Raw genomic sequence first — 20408 nt, forward strand, 5'->3', positions numbered from 1 at the left:
TCTTACTCGTCTAAAGCCTTCCAAGATTACAGCTAGCTCCATGTCCATGACGTGTGCAGGGCCGCCGCAGAAGTCGAGATTGATGGGCACGGTGAGGCCGCCGCTCCGCTCCGCCAGCCGCCGCCGCTGCCGCCTTGCTCCCCTGCCGAGAGAGCCTCGGAGAGAAGAGTAATCGAGAGAGAGAGACGAGGAAGAAAAAGAATAGGGGAAAGAGAGAGAGACGTGGACACGCTGACATGTGGGGTCCACGTGGATCTCATGCTGACTCATCCGCCACATAGACTAAAACCGGATCAAAACCGGGACCTTTTATGACCGGTTTTAATTAGTTAAAGGGATATGAGATATCTGGTTTTACGGTTTGAGGACGATTTTGTATCTCGATGATAAGTTGAGGGCCCTTGGGTGTACTTTTTCCTTTCCTTTTTGATGTAATTTAATGGGCTTGTTTTAATTGGAGGGCCCTATGGGCTTCGAAATTAAGCCCAGTATCAGAGTTTGAGGCCCATTTGGGATGGAATTCCACAAGGTTGTGTATAACTCAATGAATTATTGCAAACCAAAAAAAAGAAAAATTAATATCATAGAATGGTGAGAGTTTTTTTTTAGATAATGGAATAGTCATCCCGGCCTTTGCTCAAAGAAAGCTACATCCCATTATTACAATCTAGCACTTTAAAACGAGTGTAGTTCAGAAATGATAGAAAAAATGACCACACAAAGGTAAATTTAACCAAAACAAGATCAGAAGAACACATTATATAAGTCTATTTGTAAATCTCCATCCATAATTGGCAAAAAGTTGCATAACCATCGTCTCAAGCTTACGACATGCAGCTTTTAAAAGCTCACCGTCTTCATCACACCTTTGTAGTTGTGCCCAAAACCGGAGCCAATAGGTTGCCCTGAAAATTTCCTGCATATATGTAACAGATGGTGATTTGTTAAAAACCATATCATTCCTACACAACCATAGAGCCCAACAAATTGCAGAAGCTCCCACCAATATTAATTTACTCTTTTTCTTGTCCACCCCCAACAACCACCCATAAAAAATATGAGATATGTTAATAGAGGGGTATAGACCAAAAGAGAACTGCATAGTCTCCATAAAACTTTGCATAATGATAATCCATAAAAAGATGTTGTATTGACTAATTCTTCATACAGAAACAACATCTTAAGCTAACATTCCAATTCCGTCTTGCTAAATTATCCTTAGTCAACACCACCCCTTTAAGCAGGTACCACATAAAAACCTTAATCTTAAGTGGCATCTTAAGCTTCTAAATTATCTTATTTCTTTCAATATAACTATTATAAATCAAAGCTAGATACATAGACCTTACAGAGAACCGTCCATTCTGATTAAAGTTCCATGAAAAACAATCAGAAGAGTAAAATTCATAAACAAACCAATATTTATATTTCACAGAGTAAGAGTAAAATTCATAGACAAACCAATATTTATATTTCACAAACAACATTTACATAAAGCCAGAAACCACATGGATTTCCAGCCACGGACTTTTGACACCTGATTCACACATGGTTGAGACAAACACACACACAGGCATGAGCCATCACACTGGATGGACTCTTTATTTATTCATCATGTAGACAGGCTGGTGCATTGGCAATTCAGTCATAGATCATCTTGGCCTTAGCAGTTGCAGGGGTTGCACTTGCAGCTGGAGCCACAGCTGCAGCCATGGGCAGCCTCACCAGACTCACCTGCCTTGCCAACCATCACCTCAAAATGCCTGCAAAGAAACAAAGCCAAATTCAGCAAATAAGAGTTTCAGGCATGAAGCTCAATCAGGATTTTCTTCTGGTTAGCTTTTCTGGGCAAAGATTCTTCGATATCATTCATACCCCTTCTCAGGTGCAACACCGAGGACAGTGGTTGCAGTAGTGATGGTGGTGTTGATCTTCTCAGCCAGGTCAGGGTACATCTTTCTGAACCAAGAAAAACATAGTAGAAACAATGAAATTCAGTAACCAGAAATGAAAAATCTCTTGTCCTCTTAGGGATGGCTTCATCTGAATATAACTTCAGATAAATGGGGAAGCAGAAACATAGGAGCAGCAATAGTATGATTTTCAACATGCGAAACATACCAAAATCACTCAAAATAAATGGGTGCTATCTCTGAAAGTTTGTGTCAGTTTAGCTTGAATGACCATGTATATAGGCAACATATTTTCAGATTCAGAATCAGTAACTGAAGCCTGAAGAGCATACATACCCACAGCCACCGCCGCAGCCGCAAGAACCGCAGTTGCAACTTCCACCGCACGACATCTTGATCTTCTGGGTCTCTTGTAAACTCTTCAGGAACTTGTATGCAATGAGAGATTGAAAGCTTGATATGAACTCAGTGCAGATATACCCCCCCCCCCCCCCCTATTTATAGTAGCATAGCTGCACAAATTGTATCAAGCATTATCTTGCCAGAATGTCGTTGACGTCAGATTTCTGTAACGGCAATTTGTTTGGCTTGCAATTGTATCATTTCCCATTGAACCTTAGTACTATACACATTGATGACATGACAATATGACATAAGTACCCAACAAAATATACTTTCTTCGTTTCAGGTTATAAAACTTTCTAGCATTGTCCACATTCATATAGATGTTAATGAATCCAGACACACATATATGTCTAGATTCATTAACATATATATAAATATGGACAATGCTAGAAAGTCTTATAACCTGAAATGAAGGTAGTAATAATTACGATTTTTATATAGATTTTTTTCGCCGGGTTGGCAAAGAAAGCCGACCCAAGTGTATTAAGATTAGAGGAAAATTGTCAGGATTACGACAGTCCTGGCAACCAGCGATTTTTATATAGTTGGTTGCGTGCAAAGGTTGCACTGTTCTAATTACCAATCGAACAAAGTTTCTGGAAAAATGAGATCCAAGTTTGCGTCTAATTCAAATTTGCTTCCATACCGTGATGTCAAACCCTATGCTTAAAGTAGATGCATTATTGCTCATATTTAAATCGATTATTTTTAATGCGTTTCTTGTATGAACTGGATTTAAACTTCGATCACAAAAAAACTTTGAATTTGATCAAGTTCTTAGCTGTTTCAATCTTGCATGAGTACTATATGATGCAGACGTACTACTCTTTGCTTAAGATACGTGCATTATTGCACAGCTTGAAATTGAATATGTTTCTTGTATGAGTTGAATTCAAGTTTCTTGCATGAATCATGCTGGATTTGATTCAGTTCCCAAAAAGTCAAATCTATACCAGACAATCATCATCGTGCAAATATCAATTTGAATGGTAGTTAAGACTATGAGTTGAAATATGCAATTCCTCTTGTACGAATTGGATTGATAGGTCCTACACGAAATGAAATATAAACTGATGTTTCTTGTATTTTTGAACTCAAGTTAATTTATCGTACGACCAGAATTCAAATCCCTTAATTAATCTACTGAGCACTTGAGCAGGTCACTCTTCCTTTAAACCCACGTCGCTCAGCCAGCCACTACGTAAAAAAATGTTGTACACATTAAATTTGAACAACTTGCTGCACGAATTCAATTTAAATTCCTATCACGAACTGGGCAGGATTTTGAGTTTGATAGTTCAATGCCCAGATCAAACCTGCTCATCTACACATGGAGCATATATATGTTAAAATAGTTTTTGGTGCAGGTGTAAATTCACGTAAGCACACCATTAAAGCCTTAAATTAAAAGTAACTTTCTATACGAGAGATGATGTAAAATTTGAAAAGTAAACATTCAATTTTGTTCGTGAGATATGAGACTGATAAAAAAAAGAAGAGGATTTCATATATATCAAACAAAATTGTATAGGGCTATTACATGGTTGCATTTTATCACCTCCTACGTACACATGAGTCCTTTTCGGTGAATTTCACCCACTTTACAATGTGTTTTACACGGAATAACAACCGTAGCTTCTAGGGAGGGCTTCAAATCATATTAACCGACCTTACAAATCATAGCTTTGTAACTCGGACAAGGCTCTCCAGAAAACCAAAGAGTCAAGAGAGAAATTTGAGTTATAGGAAAGGAGAGGAGAGTGTGAAGGCGAAGGAGACAAAATTTGTATTAAAGTGGGGGAATAGTTTCATATAATTCTAACATCGATATTGTAAGCTAAGTAAGAATCCTGCTACCCCATAAAAACTCGTTACATAGTATATTTTGCACTTGTTAGCATAAATTTAGAAGAAAACAATAATAAAATTGTTTATTCTTATATTTTTAGATTACATGGCAGACGAACATGCACACACATCACTATACACGCAACACCACACTCACACCCTGTGAATGCGTCTCCTAACACATGCTCCAAGAGACGAAAACCAGTGGAGTGAGAAAAACACTGCTTGCCCATCCCACTTCCATCCCACTTGTTCCCTCTGTGTAATGTTTATATAGGGAACATATAGGGCCTGTTTGGTTCACACCCTAAGAATCACGCCTGAGTCAGGCATGATTCTCAGGCGTCCGATTTTGGTGGCTTGTGGTTGGATGCACCTGCCTGAGTGAGAGTGCTCAGGTCAGGGCACCATCCAAACACGCCCATATATCCTATGCATACAAGCTTTACGTACACACTCCGTGCGCACCAACTAGCAAATGTTCCGTAAAATTTTACAAAAAAAATGAATATTTACTCATAATAGTATACATATATGCAAAGTCTCATATTCAAATTCATTATATTTTAGCCGTAACAAAAATAATTGAAAATTTTGATTGTTTTAGCAGTAAAAATTTGTTAGAAGTTTATCTTTTTTGTTATGGTTAAAATATAATAAATTGAAGATAAGATTTCACAAGTATATGAAATATTCATTGGAAGTATATGTCTAATTTTTTTTCTAGAATTTTTTGTGACATTTAATAGTTGGTGTACACGAGAATATCATTGCTCTACACATCCCACATGTCGCCAATGTAACGGCTGTTCGCTCGACGCGCACGCTTGGGCCTTTCAAGTGCCCCCATCTTCATCGCCGCCGTCTCCCCCGCCGTCGCCGTCGCCGTCACCGTCGCTGCCTTGTTAATGGGCCTCGTGGCAGTAACCCGGACAAGGCTCTCCGTGTAGGGAATCACCATGAACTCGTAGGGCTTTCCCGGGAAACCCCATTCAAATTCGAACTCATCCATTCGCGCCACTTCCATGACACTCTCCTCGCCACCACCCGAGTCATGGTGGTACAGATGTACACCCTTCTGAAGAAGCAGTCGATCATGGCGGCGAAGCACCCCCAATGGCAGGTACATGGCGTCCGGCCCCGACACGGCGATGCTGAACCGCTGCTCCCATTGCCACCGATCATCGCCGCCGCCGCCGCCATTGTTGCTGTACACCCAGAGCTCTTGCCGACCTGACACGAGCAGCCCGATGCACAGCTCGCCGTCGAGCTCGGACAGCAATGGCGGTGCCAGTGGAGATGATGGCCGTGGATGGTGGACGACGGTGAACGTTTCGTGAGCTAGATTGAAGCGGAGGAGGAGGAAGCTGCCCGCCGCCGCCGCCGGCGATCGTCGGAGTTGGAGTTTCCAGAAGAGGTTTCCGCTGGAGTGGATGGCGGTTCGCACGTGGCAGACCGGGTACGACGGCGGCGGCGTCGCCGTGGCCGATCGTGAACACCTCCATGACAGCGGCGCCGTCGTCGTCGGCGGCGGCGGCGTCGGCGGCGGCGGTGGAGAGGTGGACGTAGCGAGCGACCTTGTAGGTGTTTGTGCGAGCGTCGAGGCCCAGCCCGGTCGAGTGCCGCCACGACGCGCCGGCGGCGGCGACACGGCTGCTTTGAGGCAGCGTGAGGACGTCGCCGGTGGCCGGGTTGATGACGTGGACGTCGTCGCCGTTGAGGAGCAGCACGAGGCCGTCGCAGGTGCGGGGCAGCGACAGGGTGGGCTCCTCGCCGCCGTCGCCGAACACCGACACGTGCGCGAGTCGCGGGCACCGGCGGCGGCCATCGCCGGCGCCGTCCGGCCACCGGAGGCGGTAGAAGGGGACGTGGTTGGAGAAGGCGAGCCGCCCCTCGGCATCCTCCACCAACGCGTACAGGAGGAGGAGGAAGGAGGAGGAGTGCTCCTTCTTGCGGCGGCGGCGGAGGAAGGAGGAGGGGTCGCCGGAGATGGCGGCGCAGACGGAGGCGAACCGCGCGAGGGACCTCGCCGGCAGCCGGGTGAGGATCTCGTCGGCGACGAGGTCATCCGGCAAGCGACGGAGACAGGTCCCGGGCTCCGTCGCTACCGTCTCCATTGTCGTTAGCCGTATATAAAAAAAAAAATATCAGTCGGTCACCGGAAAAACGCTACTAGTCGGCCGGGCTTGCTTCTCCTTCTCTTGTATCTCTTGATATATATCTTCCCTTGCTGCTGCTGGAATATTGTTGATGATATGTTTCTGCTTGTGATCTTACGCATGGTGCGTTCTTCAATTCGGTTCAGGGGGATTCAAGAATTAACCAAAGACATATAAGAAAATCCAGTGATCGATCGTCTCTATACCGAAACGGGTTCGATCCTACTCCGTGTTGGGGATCTCTATACCGAAACGTGGGCTTCGTCTCCTCCATTGGCGATTTGGCGTGCAGGCTGCGAGCCCGCGTCTAACTACATGCACCACGGCACTAATTAAGAAATATTAACTTTTCTAAAAAAAAAAACATGGCGCTGTTGATTTTTCATGCAATGTTCGATTATTTGTCTTATTAAAAAAATTACTATAAATAAATATATAAATATGTAAAAGTACAAGTTAAAATTATATTTTATTGAGTGAATTGCACCTTGGGCTAGGTAGTAGCAAGTCTTTTCACTTTAGACCTTCTTCCTCCTTTTATCCCTAAGCTAATTTCAGTGCATGCTACTAAATTTGGGTAGTGAATGTGAAGGTGGATGAGCCTATGTACAGAGGTTGAGCTCAGCTTTGGGTACAGCATCAAAGACAGCAGGGAACAACCGGATTCATGAGCGTGGTGCTCGAGCTCAGGGCATTGAAGGAGTTGAGCCTTCAGCTTGGAAGGATGACATCTTCTTCCCACCAGTGAGCAAGCAGAGCATGGAGACCACCTGCTCATTTTCCCAATCGTTGAGGCAGCAAATAGAAATGTGTGGACGCTGGGCAGGGGAGCCAACGAATAGAACTGTGTGGGCACTGAGCATGGGCAGCTTCTTGTTGTGCCTTGCTCATGGCTGCTTGCTCAGATCTGCGTGCCTCTCGAAGAAGAAGAAGAAGAAGAAAGAGAGCAGAGAGATGGGGGCAGCTGGAGGAGTAGACAGGTACAATGTGAAACATTTTGTTAAGAAACCTGGTCTAAAGTGAAAAGGGTGGTTCAACCCTAGTTCAGAGTGCAACATGGGTAAAAGGAGATGGTCCAATATGCAATTCACTATATTTTATTTGATAATAAAACAAGTCACTACAAAATAAATGATATAATAATCTTAACTTATAATTATTTATATTTATTTTAAAATTTTAAAATAAAACGAATGATCAAACGCTATGAAAAAGTCAATGGCATCATACATTTTGAAATAGAGAGAGTATATTAGTTGGGCTTGAAAGTTCGATTATTGCGCTCTTACTAGACATACATTTAACAGAAAACACCCTTCAAACCTTGCAATTTCTGTATCGTTCAATTGCTTTGAGATTCGTGTGCCACCTTATCTTCTTCCTCTACTCTCTAAGTTCGATAGCAGCACCCCACAGCCTCGTCGACATCAGCAAGGCCAGCCAGACATCCTTCACCCCGCCCGTCCTACTCCTCAAGTCAATGGTACCAAGGTTTTCCCGTCTCCTAATTAACCACTCGCTTAGATTTGCCTACAGCCAAAGTCGCACTCACCACCCCCTTGTACACCCTCTCTCCCAACTCAACCGCCTCTAAACCCCGGAACACCAATCCGTACGTAGTTTATCGGAGTATGGATATCGCCGGTGAGGAGGCTTACAAAAAGAAGTTGTCGTTACTGGTCAGTCTGTCACCTCAATTTCTTTCTTGCGTCTCTTTGTGCCTCCCGTAGTCCAAGGTTTAAGAATAATATATCGGACAATTTGATTATAATCGAACAAATAGGTGGTAGAAATTTTATAAAAAAAATTGTATGAATTGGGTTCAAATTCTCTTAGGTGCAGTTGTTAGCTGCTTCCGTCACGCCGATGATAGGTGCACTATTGCATTCCTTGAAATTTAACGGTTTCTCGTGTGAATTGGAGTCAAATCTTTGACACAAAATGTGTGAGTTGGAGCCAAATTTAGCTTCATTAAGATCCCAACATGACAGGCAACTAGATTTGCTGAATATGGCTGTGTTTAGTTCCACATCAAAATTGGAAGTTTGAAGAAATTAAAACAATGTGACAGAAAAGTTGAAAGTTTGTGTGTGTAGAAAAGTTTGATGTGATGGAAAAGTTGGAATATAAACAGGGCCTATTTTTGAACCTGCTAACACATTACTAATCGAGTATTTTTGAGCCTGACGTGACAAGTAGTGCGAGCTAGCCTGATCTAGCTCCTCGTCGTCAAAGCACGAAGAAATTTGCAGATCACTGCCGTTTCACACTCCGATCATGTGGGCGGCTTACACGCAGGAATTAGACATGCATGCAGCATCAACACCAGATAAGTAATTAGCAGGAAGCATGGTCACTAGTCACACGCTTGTTCACTTTGACTTCCTAACTGGTTAAGCAGATCTGCCAATACTTCTATCAGCGAAAATTGGTCGGTTTTCCTGAAAAATGAGCTTTCCAGGTCGGTTCAGGAATACAAACCGCTCGATTTTTCAGTCAAGTCTAAATTAAACCATGTTTATTTTGTAAAGAAAGTAGCCAATAGTTCACATGTAAACCGAACAAACCATCTATCTGTTTTTGTTTTTTTAGTAGTTGGGTTTTGTGAATCCTCTTGCAACTTACAAACCTAATTTCGCCGATGTTAAAATTGAACTCCGTGTTACAATCATATTAAAGATTGAAGAAAAATAGTTTTCCTATTTAGAATTTATTAATTTTGGGTGATGCATATTAAAGACCTACAAAGTCGAATGATTCCATGGTGGCTCTCTCTCTCTTTACCAACCAATCACCATTATATAGTGGTAGAGCTAGAAATGTTGTGGAACCCAAATATTTGGGAGATTCTATTGGTTGTATTTTTTTTAAGTTAAGCCTACGGAACTATCCAAAACCTCACATCTGGTGGTGGCTTCGCCGCTACCCTCGTCCTGATCCCCATCTCCTTATCCCGTCATGGTCAAGTTCATCTAGTTAGCATCAAACACTTCACCGAGCTAGAGAGATAGATGAGTTGACATCTAAGACTGTCACAAATTTTTCGGTTGCATGTACAAATCACAAAGTTCAAAGTCAAAAAAGCAAAAGGTCAAAAGCCAAGTTCATTTGAATTTCCACCTGGCACGCCAGTTGGGCTAGCTGGCCTTGGTAGCCACCAACCCAAGCATGCACAAACACTCCTTTAATTTGCTTTTTATCTGTCTCAAATCACGGGAACCCTCTCTCACACAATTTCACACGCTATCAATTAATCATACTATCAAGATGAAACTAGCTAATTAAGCTGTTGTGTCAACGTCGCCTTATATACCTAACAAACAAAGCCTTAATTGATTAACCGTGTAACATCTTCCTCACGCACCGATTGTCCTACACCACTCAGCCGTGGTACAGATGGCACTGATTTTTGGATGACATGGTTTTTGCTGCAAATATCATTTGGATTCGTCGAATGATAATCATGGCGATAGATTAAGACGCGATGAACCAACCAAACACAGACACACATACAAACAACAATAATTTACCATCTCCTTCCTAAAAATGTATAACGCCGTTGATTTTTCACACAACGTTTAACCATTCGTTTTTATTTAAAATTTAGTATAAAATATGTAAAAATATAAGTTAAATTATATTTTATTTGATGATAAACGATAAAATAAACAAAATTTATACATATTTTTTTAAAAAAATATAAATGATCAGATATTATATGAAAAATAAACAGAGTTATATATTTCAAAATAGAGGAATATATATAATATAGATTGATTTTGATGTAATTGTTTTCTGACTATATATCGTCCCTTACATGTGGGCCCTCCTCGGAGGCAGAAAGAATCTGTTGACTGGTTACATCATCAGTAAGTGGTAGGAAACTATAGTACGAGTGTCACAAGCGCAAAATAGTCTACAGCTCCACATTAATGACACAATTAACACCCTCACATGTCCGTGCCTAACAGCCATCACACACGTGGCACCCTCTCTCTTTTTTGCCCTTCCCATTCTGAGGCTGCCATGTGGGCCCCACCTGCGTCGCCACGTCAGCGTGCTCGTGAACCCGAGGGCCGAGGCGGCGACCTATATAATTTCAGGTGGTGGAGAAGGTGTGCGAGAGTGTGGGTCGGTCGCGATGCCGTCGTCGTCATCGCCGGCGGCGGCGGCGGCGGGGGAGGGATCAGGCAGGAAGAAGGCGGCGGGGCGCCGGCTGGCCGGCGTGATGCTGCTGCTCCGGCTGGCGTCGCTGTGCTTCGCGGTGGCCGCGGCCGCGTTCGCCGCGACGGACGGCGCCGCGCTCCGGGCCGCGCCGTTCAGGTTCCTGCTCGCCGCGAACGCCATCGTGGCGGTTTACTCGGCGTTCGAGGTCGCCGCGGCGGCGTGGGAGGTGGCCGGCGGCGCCACGCTCCTTCCCGAGGCCATGCAGCTCTGGTTCGACTTCGGCCACGACCAAGTAGGTGTCTCTTCTTCTTCTTCTTCTTCTTCTTCTTCTTCTTCTTCTTCTCCGGTAGCTAGCTAGCTAGCTCGCAATCGCCATGGAATCGATGAACTGGATGTGCGCGCGTGCAGGGGTTCGGGTACATGGCGCTGGCGGCTGCGGCGGCGGCGGCGCGGGAGGCGGCGACGTGCGGATCACACGGCGGCGGCACGGCGTGCGTGCAGGGGGACATCGCGGTGGGGCTCGGGTTCGCGGGGTTCGCGGCGGTGGCGGCGGCGGCGGCGGCGTCGGGGTACCGCCTCGCCTGCTTCCTCGCCACCGGCTCGCGCTCGCCGGCCTCGCCGTCCTCCTCCCCCTACTGACCAATTCAGTGTACTCCGGTCGCCGGAACAAACACCTCTCGGGCATGAAAATCTGCAGTGTCATGCTCGCCTCGAGCTAGCTAAGCTAGCTTGGACCTTGGATAGCTCTAGCTGCTTAATTAATTAGCGGCCTAGCCTTAATTAATTACAGTATGTGTTAAGCTGCATGCAAATCGATTAGATATATAGTATCAGAGTGCTATGTGTATTTTGTGTGAGTGCTGCTGTTGCAAGTTGCACGAGAAGAGAACTAGCAAAAGAAATCGAAGAAAATGAGAAGCTTATTAATTAATTATATTATATGCAGCAATTTCAAACAAAACGACCGATATCATCAATTCGATTTGTACGTGTAACGGTGTGCGCGCATGTGTAATTGTAATTCAACTTGTTTAATTAGGTGTGTCATATTGGTCACCTACTTTTAAAATACGTATTAATGTGAGTTTGAGTGAGTTCTATTCTTGTCTAAGGCTAAGTACACCTCCCTTGTTTTTCACACATACGCTTTCTGATACATTTTTTTAAAAAATAATATATAAAAGTTGCTTTAAAATACCATATTAATCCATTTATCAGAAAAAACAAATATTTAATTAATTATACGCTAATGACTCGCTCTCTTTTGTATGCGCGAGGGATTAGTTCTCAACTTCACCATTTGAACACAAACTAACCATTCACACGAGTATATCTTACACATGGCATGCTACCTATGATTGCAAGATATACTCATGCACACATTACAAAGTGATTGCAAGATCTAACAATGTAATTGAGTGGAATAAAAACATGGAGGAGATGAAAGCTGCTAGGGTTTGATGGTAAGGGAGAGAGGGTGGATAACTAAAACTCATCAAAACTGACTTGGTTTCACTAATCTTGTGTATTGCTAATTGTTAGTATCATGAGAAAAGGAAAAATACACAGGGGATTTTCTGTACATTTCTAGCTAGATGTGATTTTTTTTTTCAATCCTACGTAACTTGTCATGTGTACAAGGTACTCCCTCCGCTTCACAACGTAATTCATTCTAGCATTTCCCACAATTTCTAGATTCATTAACATCAATATGAATGTGGAAAATGCTAGAATGAATTACATTGTGAAACGGAGAAAATATGTTTTCTATATATAGTTAGATAGGTAAATGACTAACTTAATTCACATTACTGATCTAAACATGTATCTTTAAAGAAAAATGACCTATGTCACACCTAAATAAGTCGAATGATCTACTCTGTAAAAATCATAAAAGAGAAAAGAAAAGGTAAAAATGCTCGTAAAATGGCCGTCGACGACGAACTGGACATACGGACGGGCGGGGCGTGTGCGACTGCAAAGTGCAACAAAAATTGCGGCCCGGCCAGGCATGTGGGGTGGGCTGGGCTTTCGGCCCATGTTAATATGGGCCGAGGTGGGCCAGGTTTGATGGGCTGGAGCGACATAAAGGTTTGATGGCCTAGCTGGAAACGCGGTTTGAGCTGCTGCAGTTGTTTCGGGCGATTCTTCCTCGTTGGAAAAAAAAAAAAAAGAAAAAAGAAAAAAAGAGAGAAGCCCGGAAACCGTCCAAGTCCATGCTCCGTCACGCACGGCTGGATCATGGAGCGCGGCTAGAATTATTGGTCATGGGTTCCTCATAAGTTTTAAATTTTGTATTAAAGTAGATGGTCGATTTATTCTTTAATTTCTGTCTCTTTTATATTAGTGCCGAGTACGGTGTTGCAAGATCAACTATTCACTCAATAATTATAGACATTAAGATTTTAAAAATAATATGAACTAAGAATACGGTGACAATAGCATTTCAAAGTATACAAAATTATGGGGAGGTTAGTCCTTACTTGCCTCCTCTGTCTTGGAAAAATAATCCAATATCATATTTTTTATGTATATTTTTATTATTTGAGTTATTTTGAAATATAAAGAATATTGTTTTGTCCATTGCGAAGGAGTCTACTAGTCTTATTTTTTTTACTTATCCATTAAGATTTCACCTGACATGACATCTCGAGTGGGTAAAACAATTTAAGCACTCAAAATAGACAATTTTGAAAGTTAGAGACTAAATCAATACTTCATTCGTCCCATGATATTTGTTTTTCTAGCATTTAAAAGTTGTCCCAAAATAGTTGTCATTTTAATGTACTAATTGTCACATCAACCATCTCCAATTTAAATTTCTCCCCATTCTACCTCCAACCAACATCTCACATCGAATCATGCATTATTTATAAAAGGGAATTATAGTCCTTTTCTTATAACATTAATACATGCTAAACAACCTAGAATGACAAGTATTTTAGGACAGAGGTAATATTCACCCAAAAAATAAAAAAATAATTAGACATTCTCCTTGATTTTTTTAGATAATGATTCTCCTCGTATATGAGAAATTTAAACATATGAAAAAGAAAATTTAGACATATCAATGAAATGCTGTTTATCAAGTTTCTAAAAAACAGATAAAAAATTATCAAAAGGCAAAGCAGTAACCGATGGAAACTGCAGTTAAAATCCGACTTGACTGCTATAAACTGATGACTCGTCGAAAAGCAAAAACTCGGTAGCGTCCAATTCCAAACAAACCCAAAAAACCAAACGAGAAGGAAAAAAAAAACCGCCCACCCAATCGAAAACCCTCCTCCCAACCACCCACGCCGTCCGATCCCCATCCGACGGCTCACATCCCCCCAACCCCCGCGCCGTGACGTGGCCCCCACCACACCAAGATGCCACCTTTTTTTCCCTTTTCTTTTTCCCCGCATTATTTGATTTCCTCTCTCTCTCTCTCCTCTCTCGCTTCCTCCTCCTCCTCTTCGCCGCCGCCGCCGCGCGCCGCCGATCGGGCCAGCGGCAGGGGGGCCACCCGCGCGCGGAGAAGGAGGCTCCGGCTGTCGACGTCTGCTGCGGCGGGCGCGCGGCTTCACCGCTGCGGTTTCTCTCTCCCCCCGCACACCCCCCCCGCGACGTAAGTGAGGTCAAAACCCTAGTCTCCTCCTCCATCTCCGTCCCGCGGCTGGATCTGGGGCCCGGTCCCGATCTGATCGGGATCTTCGGCTCCGATCTCCGTCCCGCGGTTTGCCCGCCTCCCGATTCGTCGGTGGATTTGGGTGGGGGGCGCGCGCGCGCTTTGCTCGGTTTTTTTGTGTGACTGTGCGATCGGTTTCGGGAGCGGGGTTGCTAGATCTGAGCGGAGTACTCGTGTGAGAGCTCGTGTAGTTGGCGATTCCTCCGCGTGGGAAGCTTAGATTCGTTGTGTGGTCTAGTCGCGTCTCGCAGATTCGATCGAACGCTACGATGAATTCGTGTTTCTGGTGTTCCTTTTACGGATGGAATTGGTCGAAGTGTTTCTGGCTATGAACTGCTTCGTGCCAAAATTCCTGCCTCTATTTAGCTGTACTTTGAACTGTGTGTGTAGCTCTAGCAGTCTAGCCCCCTAGAACTCGTTCATTCATTCATGCTGTTACCTTTTCAGTAAGAGCTAAAGCTAATTCCTAAATTTGTCCGGGGACCAAGCTAGTCCTGTTTTATGCAGCAGCTCCTATTTTCATAGCTTCCAGCTGATTCCTGCTAGTATAATACTATAATTTATAATATGAATATGCCATGGACTGTTTTATTGTGGCCGGCTGTTTTCGTCTGCACAAGTATTGTGTCTCACTGCTTTCCTGTCTTTCCTCTGTTGATTTTATTGTTCTATGTTATATTGGAATCTAGTAAGCTAACACAGTACACCGACTTTTTTATAATAGAATCTTGTATATAGGATGAGGTCATATCGATGAATGATTAACCCCTTAGTGTTTTTATGCTGGTATTTGTGATACATCATACATGGTCTTGTAAAGCTCATTAGCTTTTGTGCCAATCGAATGCTTCGAAGTTGTATCACATCGTCTTATTTCTACAGTATGTTGTTTAGTTATTGGCGTATTTTTTATTTTCTGGTCCAGCAATTTATTGGCATATTCTTATCTATTGTACTGTCTATATATACTTCATTTCTTGCATGTTTATTGTTTTATCTTATTAATGAACTAGCATCTTGTGGTTTATTTTCTCATGTTGCCTGCTGTACCAGATGATTTTTTTCTCCTTATGAATTGGCATGCTTAAAGTATATCTACTAAGTGTAATTCTGGATATATGCGTATCTTGTTAACTTTGCATTATAGAGGAACATAGTGCAGCTTGTGTGGCTTTGCAGTTGGTATTCTAGATGATTTTACTATGTGTTGGTCTTGTTTATTTTGCATCTCTGCGAAGCTATACATGTTAGATATGTGTAATACTTTTTTGCCATGAGCCATGATTGTTTATCTAATTCCTTTTTTGGGGTCTCAGAGTCAATATGTCACTGGATATTACTCAAGTTCTCTTGAGTGCACAATCTCCTGATGGCGCGACTAGGAAGCTTGCTGAAGAAAGCCTTAAGCAGTTCCAGGAGCAAAACCTCCCAGGTTTCTTGTTCTCCCTCTCAAATGAGTTGGCCAATGAGGAGAAACCTGAGGAAAGCCGGAGGTTGGCTGGCTTGATTCTCAAGAATGCACTGGATGCCAAGGAGCAGCACAGGAAGAATGAGCTTTTCCAGAGATGGCTGGCACTAGATGTTGGCGTTAAGGCACAGATTAAAGGATTGCTTTTGCAAACTCTCTCATCTCCTGTTGCAAGTGCCAGATCTACCTCTTCTCAAGTTATCGCAAAGGTTGCTGGAATTGAGATTCCACAGAAGCAATGGCCTGAACTTATTGCGTCGTTGCTCTCAAACATACATCAGGTCCAGCCAAATGTCAAGCAAGCGACGCTTGAGACACTTGGCTACTTATGTGAAGAAGTTTCTCCAGAAGCTGTTGACCAAGACCAAGTCAATAAAATTCTTACTGCTGTTGTTCAGGGTATGAATGCTTCTGAAGGGAATTCTGATGTGAGGCTTGCAGCAACACGGGCATTGTATAATGCATTGGGCTTTGCTCAGGTTAACTTCTCCAACGACATGGAACGTGATTATATCATGAGAGTTGTTTGTGAAGCAACTCAGTCCACTGATGTGAAGATAAGGCAGGCTGCCTTCGAGTGCTTGGTGGCTATCTCATCCACTTATTATGACAAGCTGGCTACGTACATGCAGGACATATTTAATATTACTGCTAAGGCTGTTAGGGGAGATGAGGAGTCAGTTGCACTCCAGGCCATTGAATTTTGGAGCTCCATATGTGATGAGGAAATTGACATTTTGGATGAGTACAGTAGTGAGTTTACAGCTGACTCTGATGTTCCTTGCTACTATTTTATCAAGCAAGCACTTCCTGCCTTAGTGCCAATGCTGCTAGAGACCCTCCTCAAGCAGGAGGAAGACCAAGACTTGGATGAAGGTGCTTGGAATCTTGCAATGGCTGGGGGTACTTGTTTGGGCCTTGTGGCGAGAACTGTTGGGGATGATATTGTACCTCTTGTGATGCCTTTTGTTGAGGAGAACATAACAAAGCCTGATTGGAGGCACAGGGAGGCTGCAACATATGCTTTCGGTTCCATTTTGGAGGGCCCATCAGCTGATAAACTTGCTCCTCTTGTTAATGTCGCATTGAATTTTATGTTGTCTGCACTGGTGAATGACCCAAGTAACCATGTGAAGGACACAACTGCTTGGACCCTTGGAAGAATATTTGAGTTTCTTCATGGTTCTGCACTTGAAACTGCTCCTATTATCACATCTGAGAACTGTCAGCAAATACTTACCGTGCTTCTTCAAAGCATGAAGGATGTCCCAAATGTGGCAGAGAAGGCATGCGGAGCACTCTATTTCCTTGCTCAAGGCTATGTGGATGCAGGATCCGCTTCGCCGCTAACTCCCTTCTTCCAAGATATTATTCAGAGCCTTCTCTTTGTTACTCATAGGGAAGATGCTGGAGAATCCAGATTGCGTACTGCAGCTTATGAAACTCTAAATGAAGTTGTCAGATGCTCCATTGAAGAAACAGGCCCTATTGTTATGCAGTTGGTACCTGTGATCATGATGGAGCTCCATCAGACACTTGAGGCAGGAAAGTTATCAACTGATGAGAGGGAGAAGCGGAGCGAACTGCAGGGCCTTCTCTGTGGTTGTTTGCAGGTCATAATCCAGAAGTTGGGAGCGATGGAGTCAACAAAATATTCCTTCTTGCAATATGCCGATCAAATGATGGAACTGTTTTTGAGAGTTTTTGCCTGTCGAAACGCCACTGTGCATGAGGAGGCTATGCTTGCTATTGGTGCATTGGCATATGCGGCAGGTCCAAACTTTTCGAAGTACATGCCTCAGTTTTATCAGTATTTGGAGATGGGACTACAGAACTTTGAGGAGTATCAGGTCTGTGCCATTACCGTGGGTGTTGTGGGTGATTTGTGCAGGGCACTGGAGGACAAAATTCTGCCTTACTGTGATGGAATCATGACCCAACTCCTGAAGGACTTGTCGAGCAATCAGTTGCATAGATCTGTAAAGCCACCTATATTCTCATGCTTTGGTGATATTGCACTGGCAATTGGGGAGAACTTTGAGAAGTATTTGATATATGCCATGCCCATGCTACAAAGTGCAGCAGATTTGTCGGCGCATGCTGCTGCAGCTGATGATGAAATGCTCGATTACACCAACCAATTAAGGAATGGAATACTGGAAGCATACTCTGGTATTCTTCAAGGATTTAAGAGCTCCCCTAAGACACAATTACTGATGCAGTATGCTCCCAATATTCTTAATTTCCTTGATGCTCTTTACAATGGGAAGGATATGTAAGTCTTTAACTTTATATTTTGCTTCGCTGCAATCCTCATTATTAACATCGATTTTTTTAGTTAACTACCAAAATCTAAATCGATGTCATATGCTTTTCAGGGATGATACTGTGATGAAGACTGCGATAGGTGTACTGGGAGATCTCGCGGACACGTTGGGTGTCCATGCTGGCCCTTTGATCAATCAATCTATCTCAAGCAAGAGATTTTTGGAGGAGTGCTTAGCATCTGATGATCCACTGGTCAAAGAGTCAGCTGATTGGGCAAGGGTTGCAATCAGCCGTGCGGTTTCAGGTTGAGGTCACATTGGTCTCGAGTCTGCACATGCATCATTCCACTTGTCATGTCCGGGTCTTGGTTGCATCATGTCTAGACCTGCTCTTTGGAGAAGTCAACCCATCCTTACAGCAGAGTCGGAGGTCCTCACTAACTCATGCATCAATACATGTGTCAGCCTGTCCTTATCACTTCTGCAGAAGAGAGGGTTAAGTTGGCTGCCTGCTAACTTTGCTTAAGGCATCTAGAACCTTCATTTCTTACTGGAGGTGAGATGAGCTTCTACAGTTGCCTGGCATCCCGATTGTTCATCGGCATGGCTTGGCATGCGTAGGGTCTGGGTGCTATCGTTTTCCATTGCATTCATTGCATGCATCGAACTTTGGTCGGATGGTCACTCGATACATGGTCCAGTTGCTTATGTTTCAATTAAGCAAAAAGAGGGCTCGAATGCATTGTCACAGGATTATTTTGTATTAGCTCAGGGCGACAAAGTTCATTATGTCGGACCTGAGCGTTCTGTCCCTCCCTTAGCTGGTAGCTTTTCTTTAATTTCCTAGCATTTTCTTCACTTGCATTGTCTTGCATTCATTCTTGGTCTGTTTTGTAAGAGTTCACCTTTTATCAAAACTTCGGTCCAGTCCGGTCCGGTACAGCACGCCGTTGTACAAGTCCTCGCGTGCATCGGTTTTATTTCCTGGTGTATCGGAGCAGCAGGCATTTGTACTTTCTTTCTTTTTTTTGGGTTACTATCCTCTGCTCCATTTCAGTTTCCTTGAAGAAGCTGGGCTGCTGAAAAACAAAAACAATTATAGGTCTTGGAGTGGTTTTTTTGGGAGGCGGTTGGCCGAGTTGAATTTGTTTACAAAAATTGTATTATTCTATGGAGCTCTGCCTCCTCTCTCCCCCCATGTGTCATATCATTTGCTGGCATATTATGAGAATATGGTGAAATGCGTTGAAATGATATGGTGTTTTGCTTGCATGGTATGCTCGTATGGTTTGATTCGGTAAGAGTTTGGTGCCCAGTCCCTCTGTGGCTGTATATACAGTTATTACTGCCTAGTGTAAAGTTTCGAAATTGAATGATGAATTTGATTCATTTGTTAATTTTCTGTTTATCCGAGTGGTGAAGTTGCCTCAGGTTTGCTGGTTGGCAAAACTACAGACGCGTTGGCCGATTTGTTCGATTTGCAGAAATGGATGTGTGCATTAGTAGCAGTAGTGCGCTACGTTTAGCACACGTAGCAGTGCGAACTGCAAACCCAGCGAAGTTTCCTCTCGACGCGGTTGCCATCGATCATCAAATCGGTCGTTTGTTTCTGTTCTTTCTTTGCACTTGCACTGCCACTGCGGGATGCGTATTATTTGGCTGCCACATGCAAGTTCAGACTTCTTGATTCCACTGCGGTCAGATTCGGTAAGTTTTCAAGAGGAAGTTATCTGAAGCTAAACCGATTTGAACATCTACAAATGTCAGTGATCGGAGCCATCCCTCTCTACAAAGGTATAATGCATTAGTGATCGGAGCCATCCCTCTCTACATAGATATAATGTATTATGGGCCGTTCTGGATTGAAGCCTAAACGTGCCCTACCAATATTTTTAATAGCTTGAAGAGTAGGCACGGTTGTTTAGTTTGAAGCCAAATAATTAACATTGCCAATGTTCAATTTGGCAATTTCTAAATTCTAATGAAAGTTTTGGCTTCCAGTTTGTATGAAACCAAATACAACTTTACCCTACCAAAGAAATGTTAGTGCTAAAATTTGCTCAGGTTTTGGCACTAACAATATTTTGATTGGGCATTGTTATAACTGTTTGTATATACTTGTATGGACAATGTTTTAGGAAGAAGCTAAGCTAAAAGAACATGTGGTTCCAAGTATTAATATTCTTTCCTATCACTCTTCCTCTCTCTCTCAGGGTACTAGCAGTACCATGAAGGATATGAATGGAAGTACCTTCTGAGTTCTGATGTATTCTAGTTTTAAAATAAATTAAATACCTAATATGAACTGAAAAAAAACAAATTCCTGTCATACATCACTACCTATATATACTTATGTTCATTTTGCAATTCTATTCCAATAGCCCAATATGCTTTTATTTTTGCATGAATCATAGGCTTGGCGATAACACTAGAATGGGAAGTGGAAGTTAGATGAGAGTAAGACAGCTTCCTTATGAAACCACATGATTTTATATGTGGGTGAGCCTTTGA

General features: G+C 43.1%; 3 protein-coding genes and 1 pseudogene across 3 annotated transcripts; 2 read left to right on the forward strand and 2 right to left on the reverse strand.

Moving 5' to 3' along the window:
- Positions 1-1448: 1448 nt before the first annotated feature.
- On the reverse strand, positions 1449-2399 carry LOC127757107 (metallothionein-like protein 4B). Its single transcript, XM_052282533.1, has 3 exons — positions 2250-2399; positions 1876-1959; positions 1449-1763 (listed from the first exon to the last, which is right to left on the reverse strand). The coding sequence occupies exons 1-3, from the start codon at positions 2303-2305 to the stop codon at positions 1664-1666; spliced, it is 240 nt and encodes a 79-aa protein (XP_052138493.1). The 5' UTR covers positions 2306-2399; the 3' UTR covers positions 1449-1663.
- Positions 2400-4941: 2542 nt separating this feature from the next.
- On the reverse strand, positions 4942-6283 carry LOC127756968 (uncharacterized; annotated as a pseudogene).
- Positions 6284-10452: 4169 nt separating this feature from the next.
- Positions 10453-11607, forward strand: LOC127757826 (CASP-like protein 4C1). Its single transcript, XM_052283410.1, has 2 exons — positions 10453-10784; positions 10901-11607. Exons 1-2 carry the CDS (start codon positions 10467-10469, stop codon positions 11129-11131), a joined length of 549 nt encoding a protein of 182 aa, XP_052139370.1. The 5' UTR covers positions 10453-10466; the 3' UTR covers positions 11132-11607.
- Positions 11608-13910: 2303 nt separating this feature from the next.
- LOC127757049 (importin subunit beta-1) lies at positions 13911-19169 on the forward strand. Its single transcript, XM_052282469.1, has 3 exons — positions 13911-14102; positions 15479-17905; positions 18009-19169. The coding sequence occupies exons 2-3, from the start codon at positions 15486-15488 to the stop codon at positions 18205-18207; spliced, it is 2619 nt and encodes an 872-aa protein (XP_052138429.1). The 5' UTR covers positions 13911-14102; positions 15479-15485; the 3' UTR covers positions 18208-19169.
- The last annotated feature ends 1239 nt before the right edge of the window (positions 19170-20408 follow it).

This window comes from Oryza glaberrima, chromosome 12 (assembly GCF_000147395.1).
Source record: "Oryza glaberrima chromosome 12, OglaRS2, whole genome shotgun sequence".
Taxonomy (NCBI): Eukaryota; Viridiplantae; Streptophyta; class Magnoliopsida; order Poales; family Poaceae; genus Oryza; species Oryza glaberrima.

What these genes read in the sequence shown, in the direction of transcription:
- LOC127757107 (XM_052282533.1), bottom strand. Translation starts at nt 2,305, where the DNA reads ATGTCGTGCGGTGGAAGTTGCAACTGCGGTTCTTGCGGCTGCGGCGGT. An exon ending in GGCTGCGGCGGTGGCTGTGG is followed by an intron (nt 1,960 to 2,249) that starts GTATGTATGCTC and finishes TTCTTGGTTCAG; the next exon opens with AAAGATGTACCCTGACCTGG. An exon ending in GGTGTTGCACCTGAGAAGGG is followed by an intron (nt 1,764 to 1,875) that starts GTATGAATGATA and finishes GTTTCTTTGCAG; the next exon opens with GCATTTTGAGGTGATGGTTG.
- LOC127757826 (XM_052283410.1), top strand. Translation starts at nt 10,467, where the DNA reads ATGCCGTCGTCGTCATCGCCGGCGGCGGCGGCGGCGGGGGAGGGATCA. An exon ending in TCGACTTCGGCCACGACCAA is followed by an intron (nt 10,785 to 10,900) that starts GTAGGTGTCTCT and finishes GCGCGCGTGCAG; the next exon opens with GGGTTCGGGTACATGGCGCT.
- LOC127757049 (XM_052282469.1), top strand. Translation starts at nt 15,486, where the DNA reads ATGTCACTGGATATTACTCAAGTTCTCTTGAGTGCACAATCTCCTGAT. An exon ending in CTTTACAATGGGAAGGATAT is followed by an intron (nt 17,906 to 18,008) that starts GTAAGTCTTTAA and finishes TATGCTTTTCAG; the next exon opens with GGATGATACTGTGATGAAGA.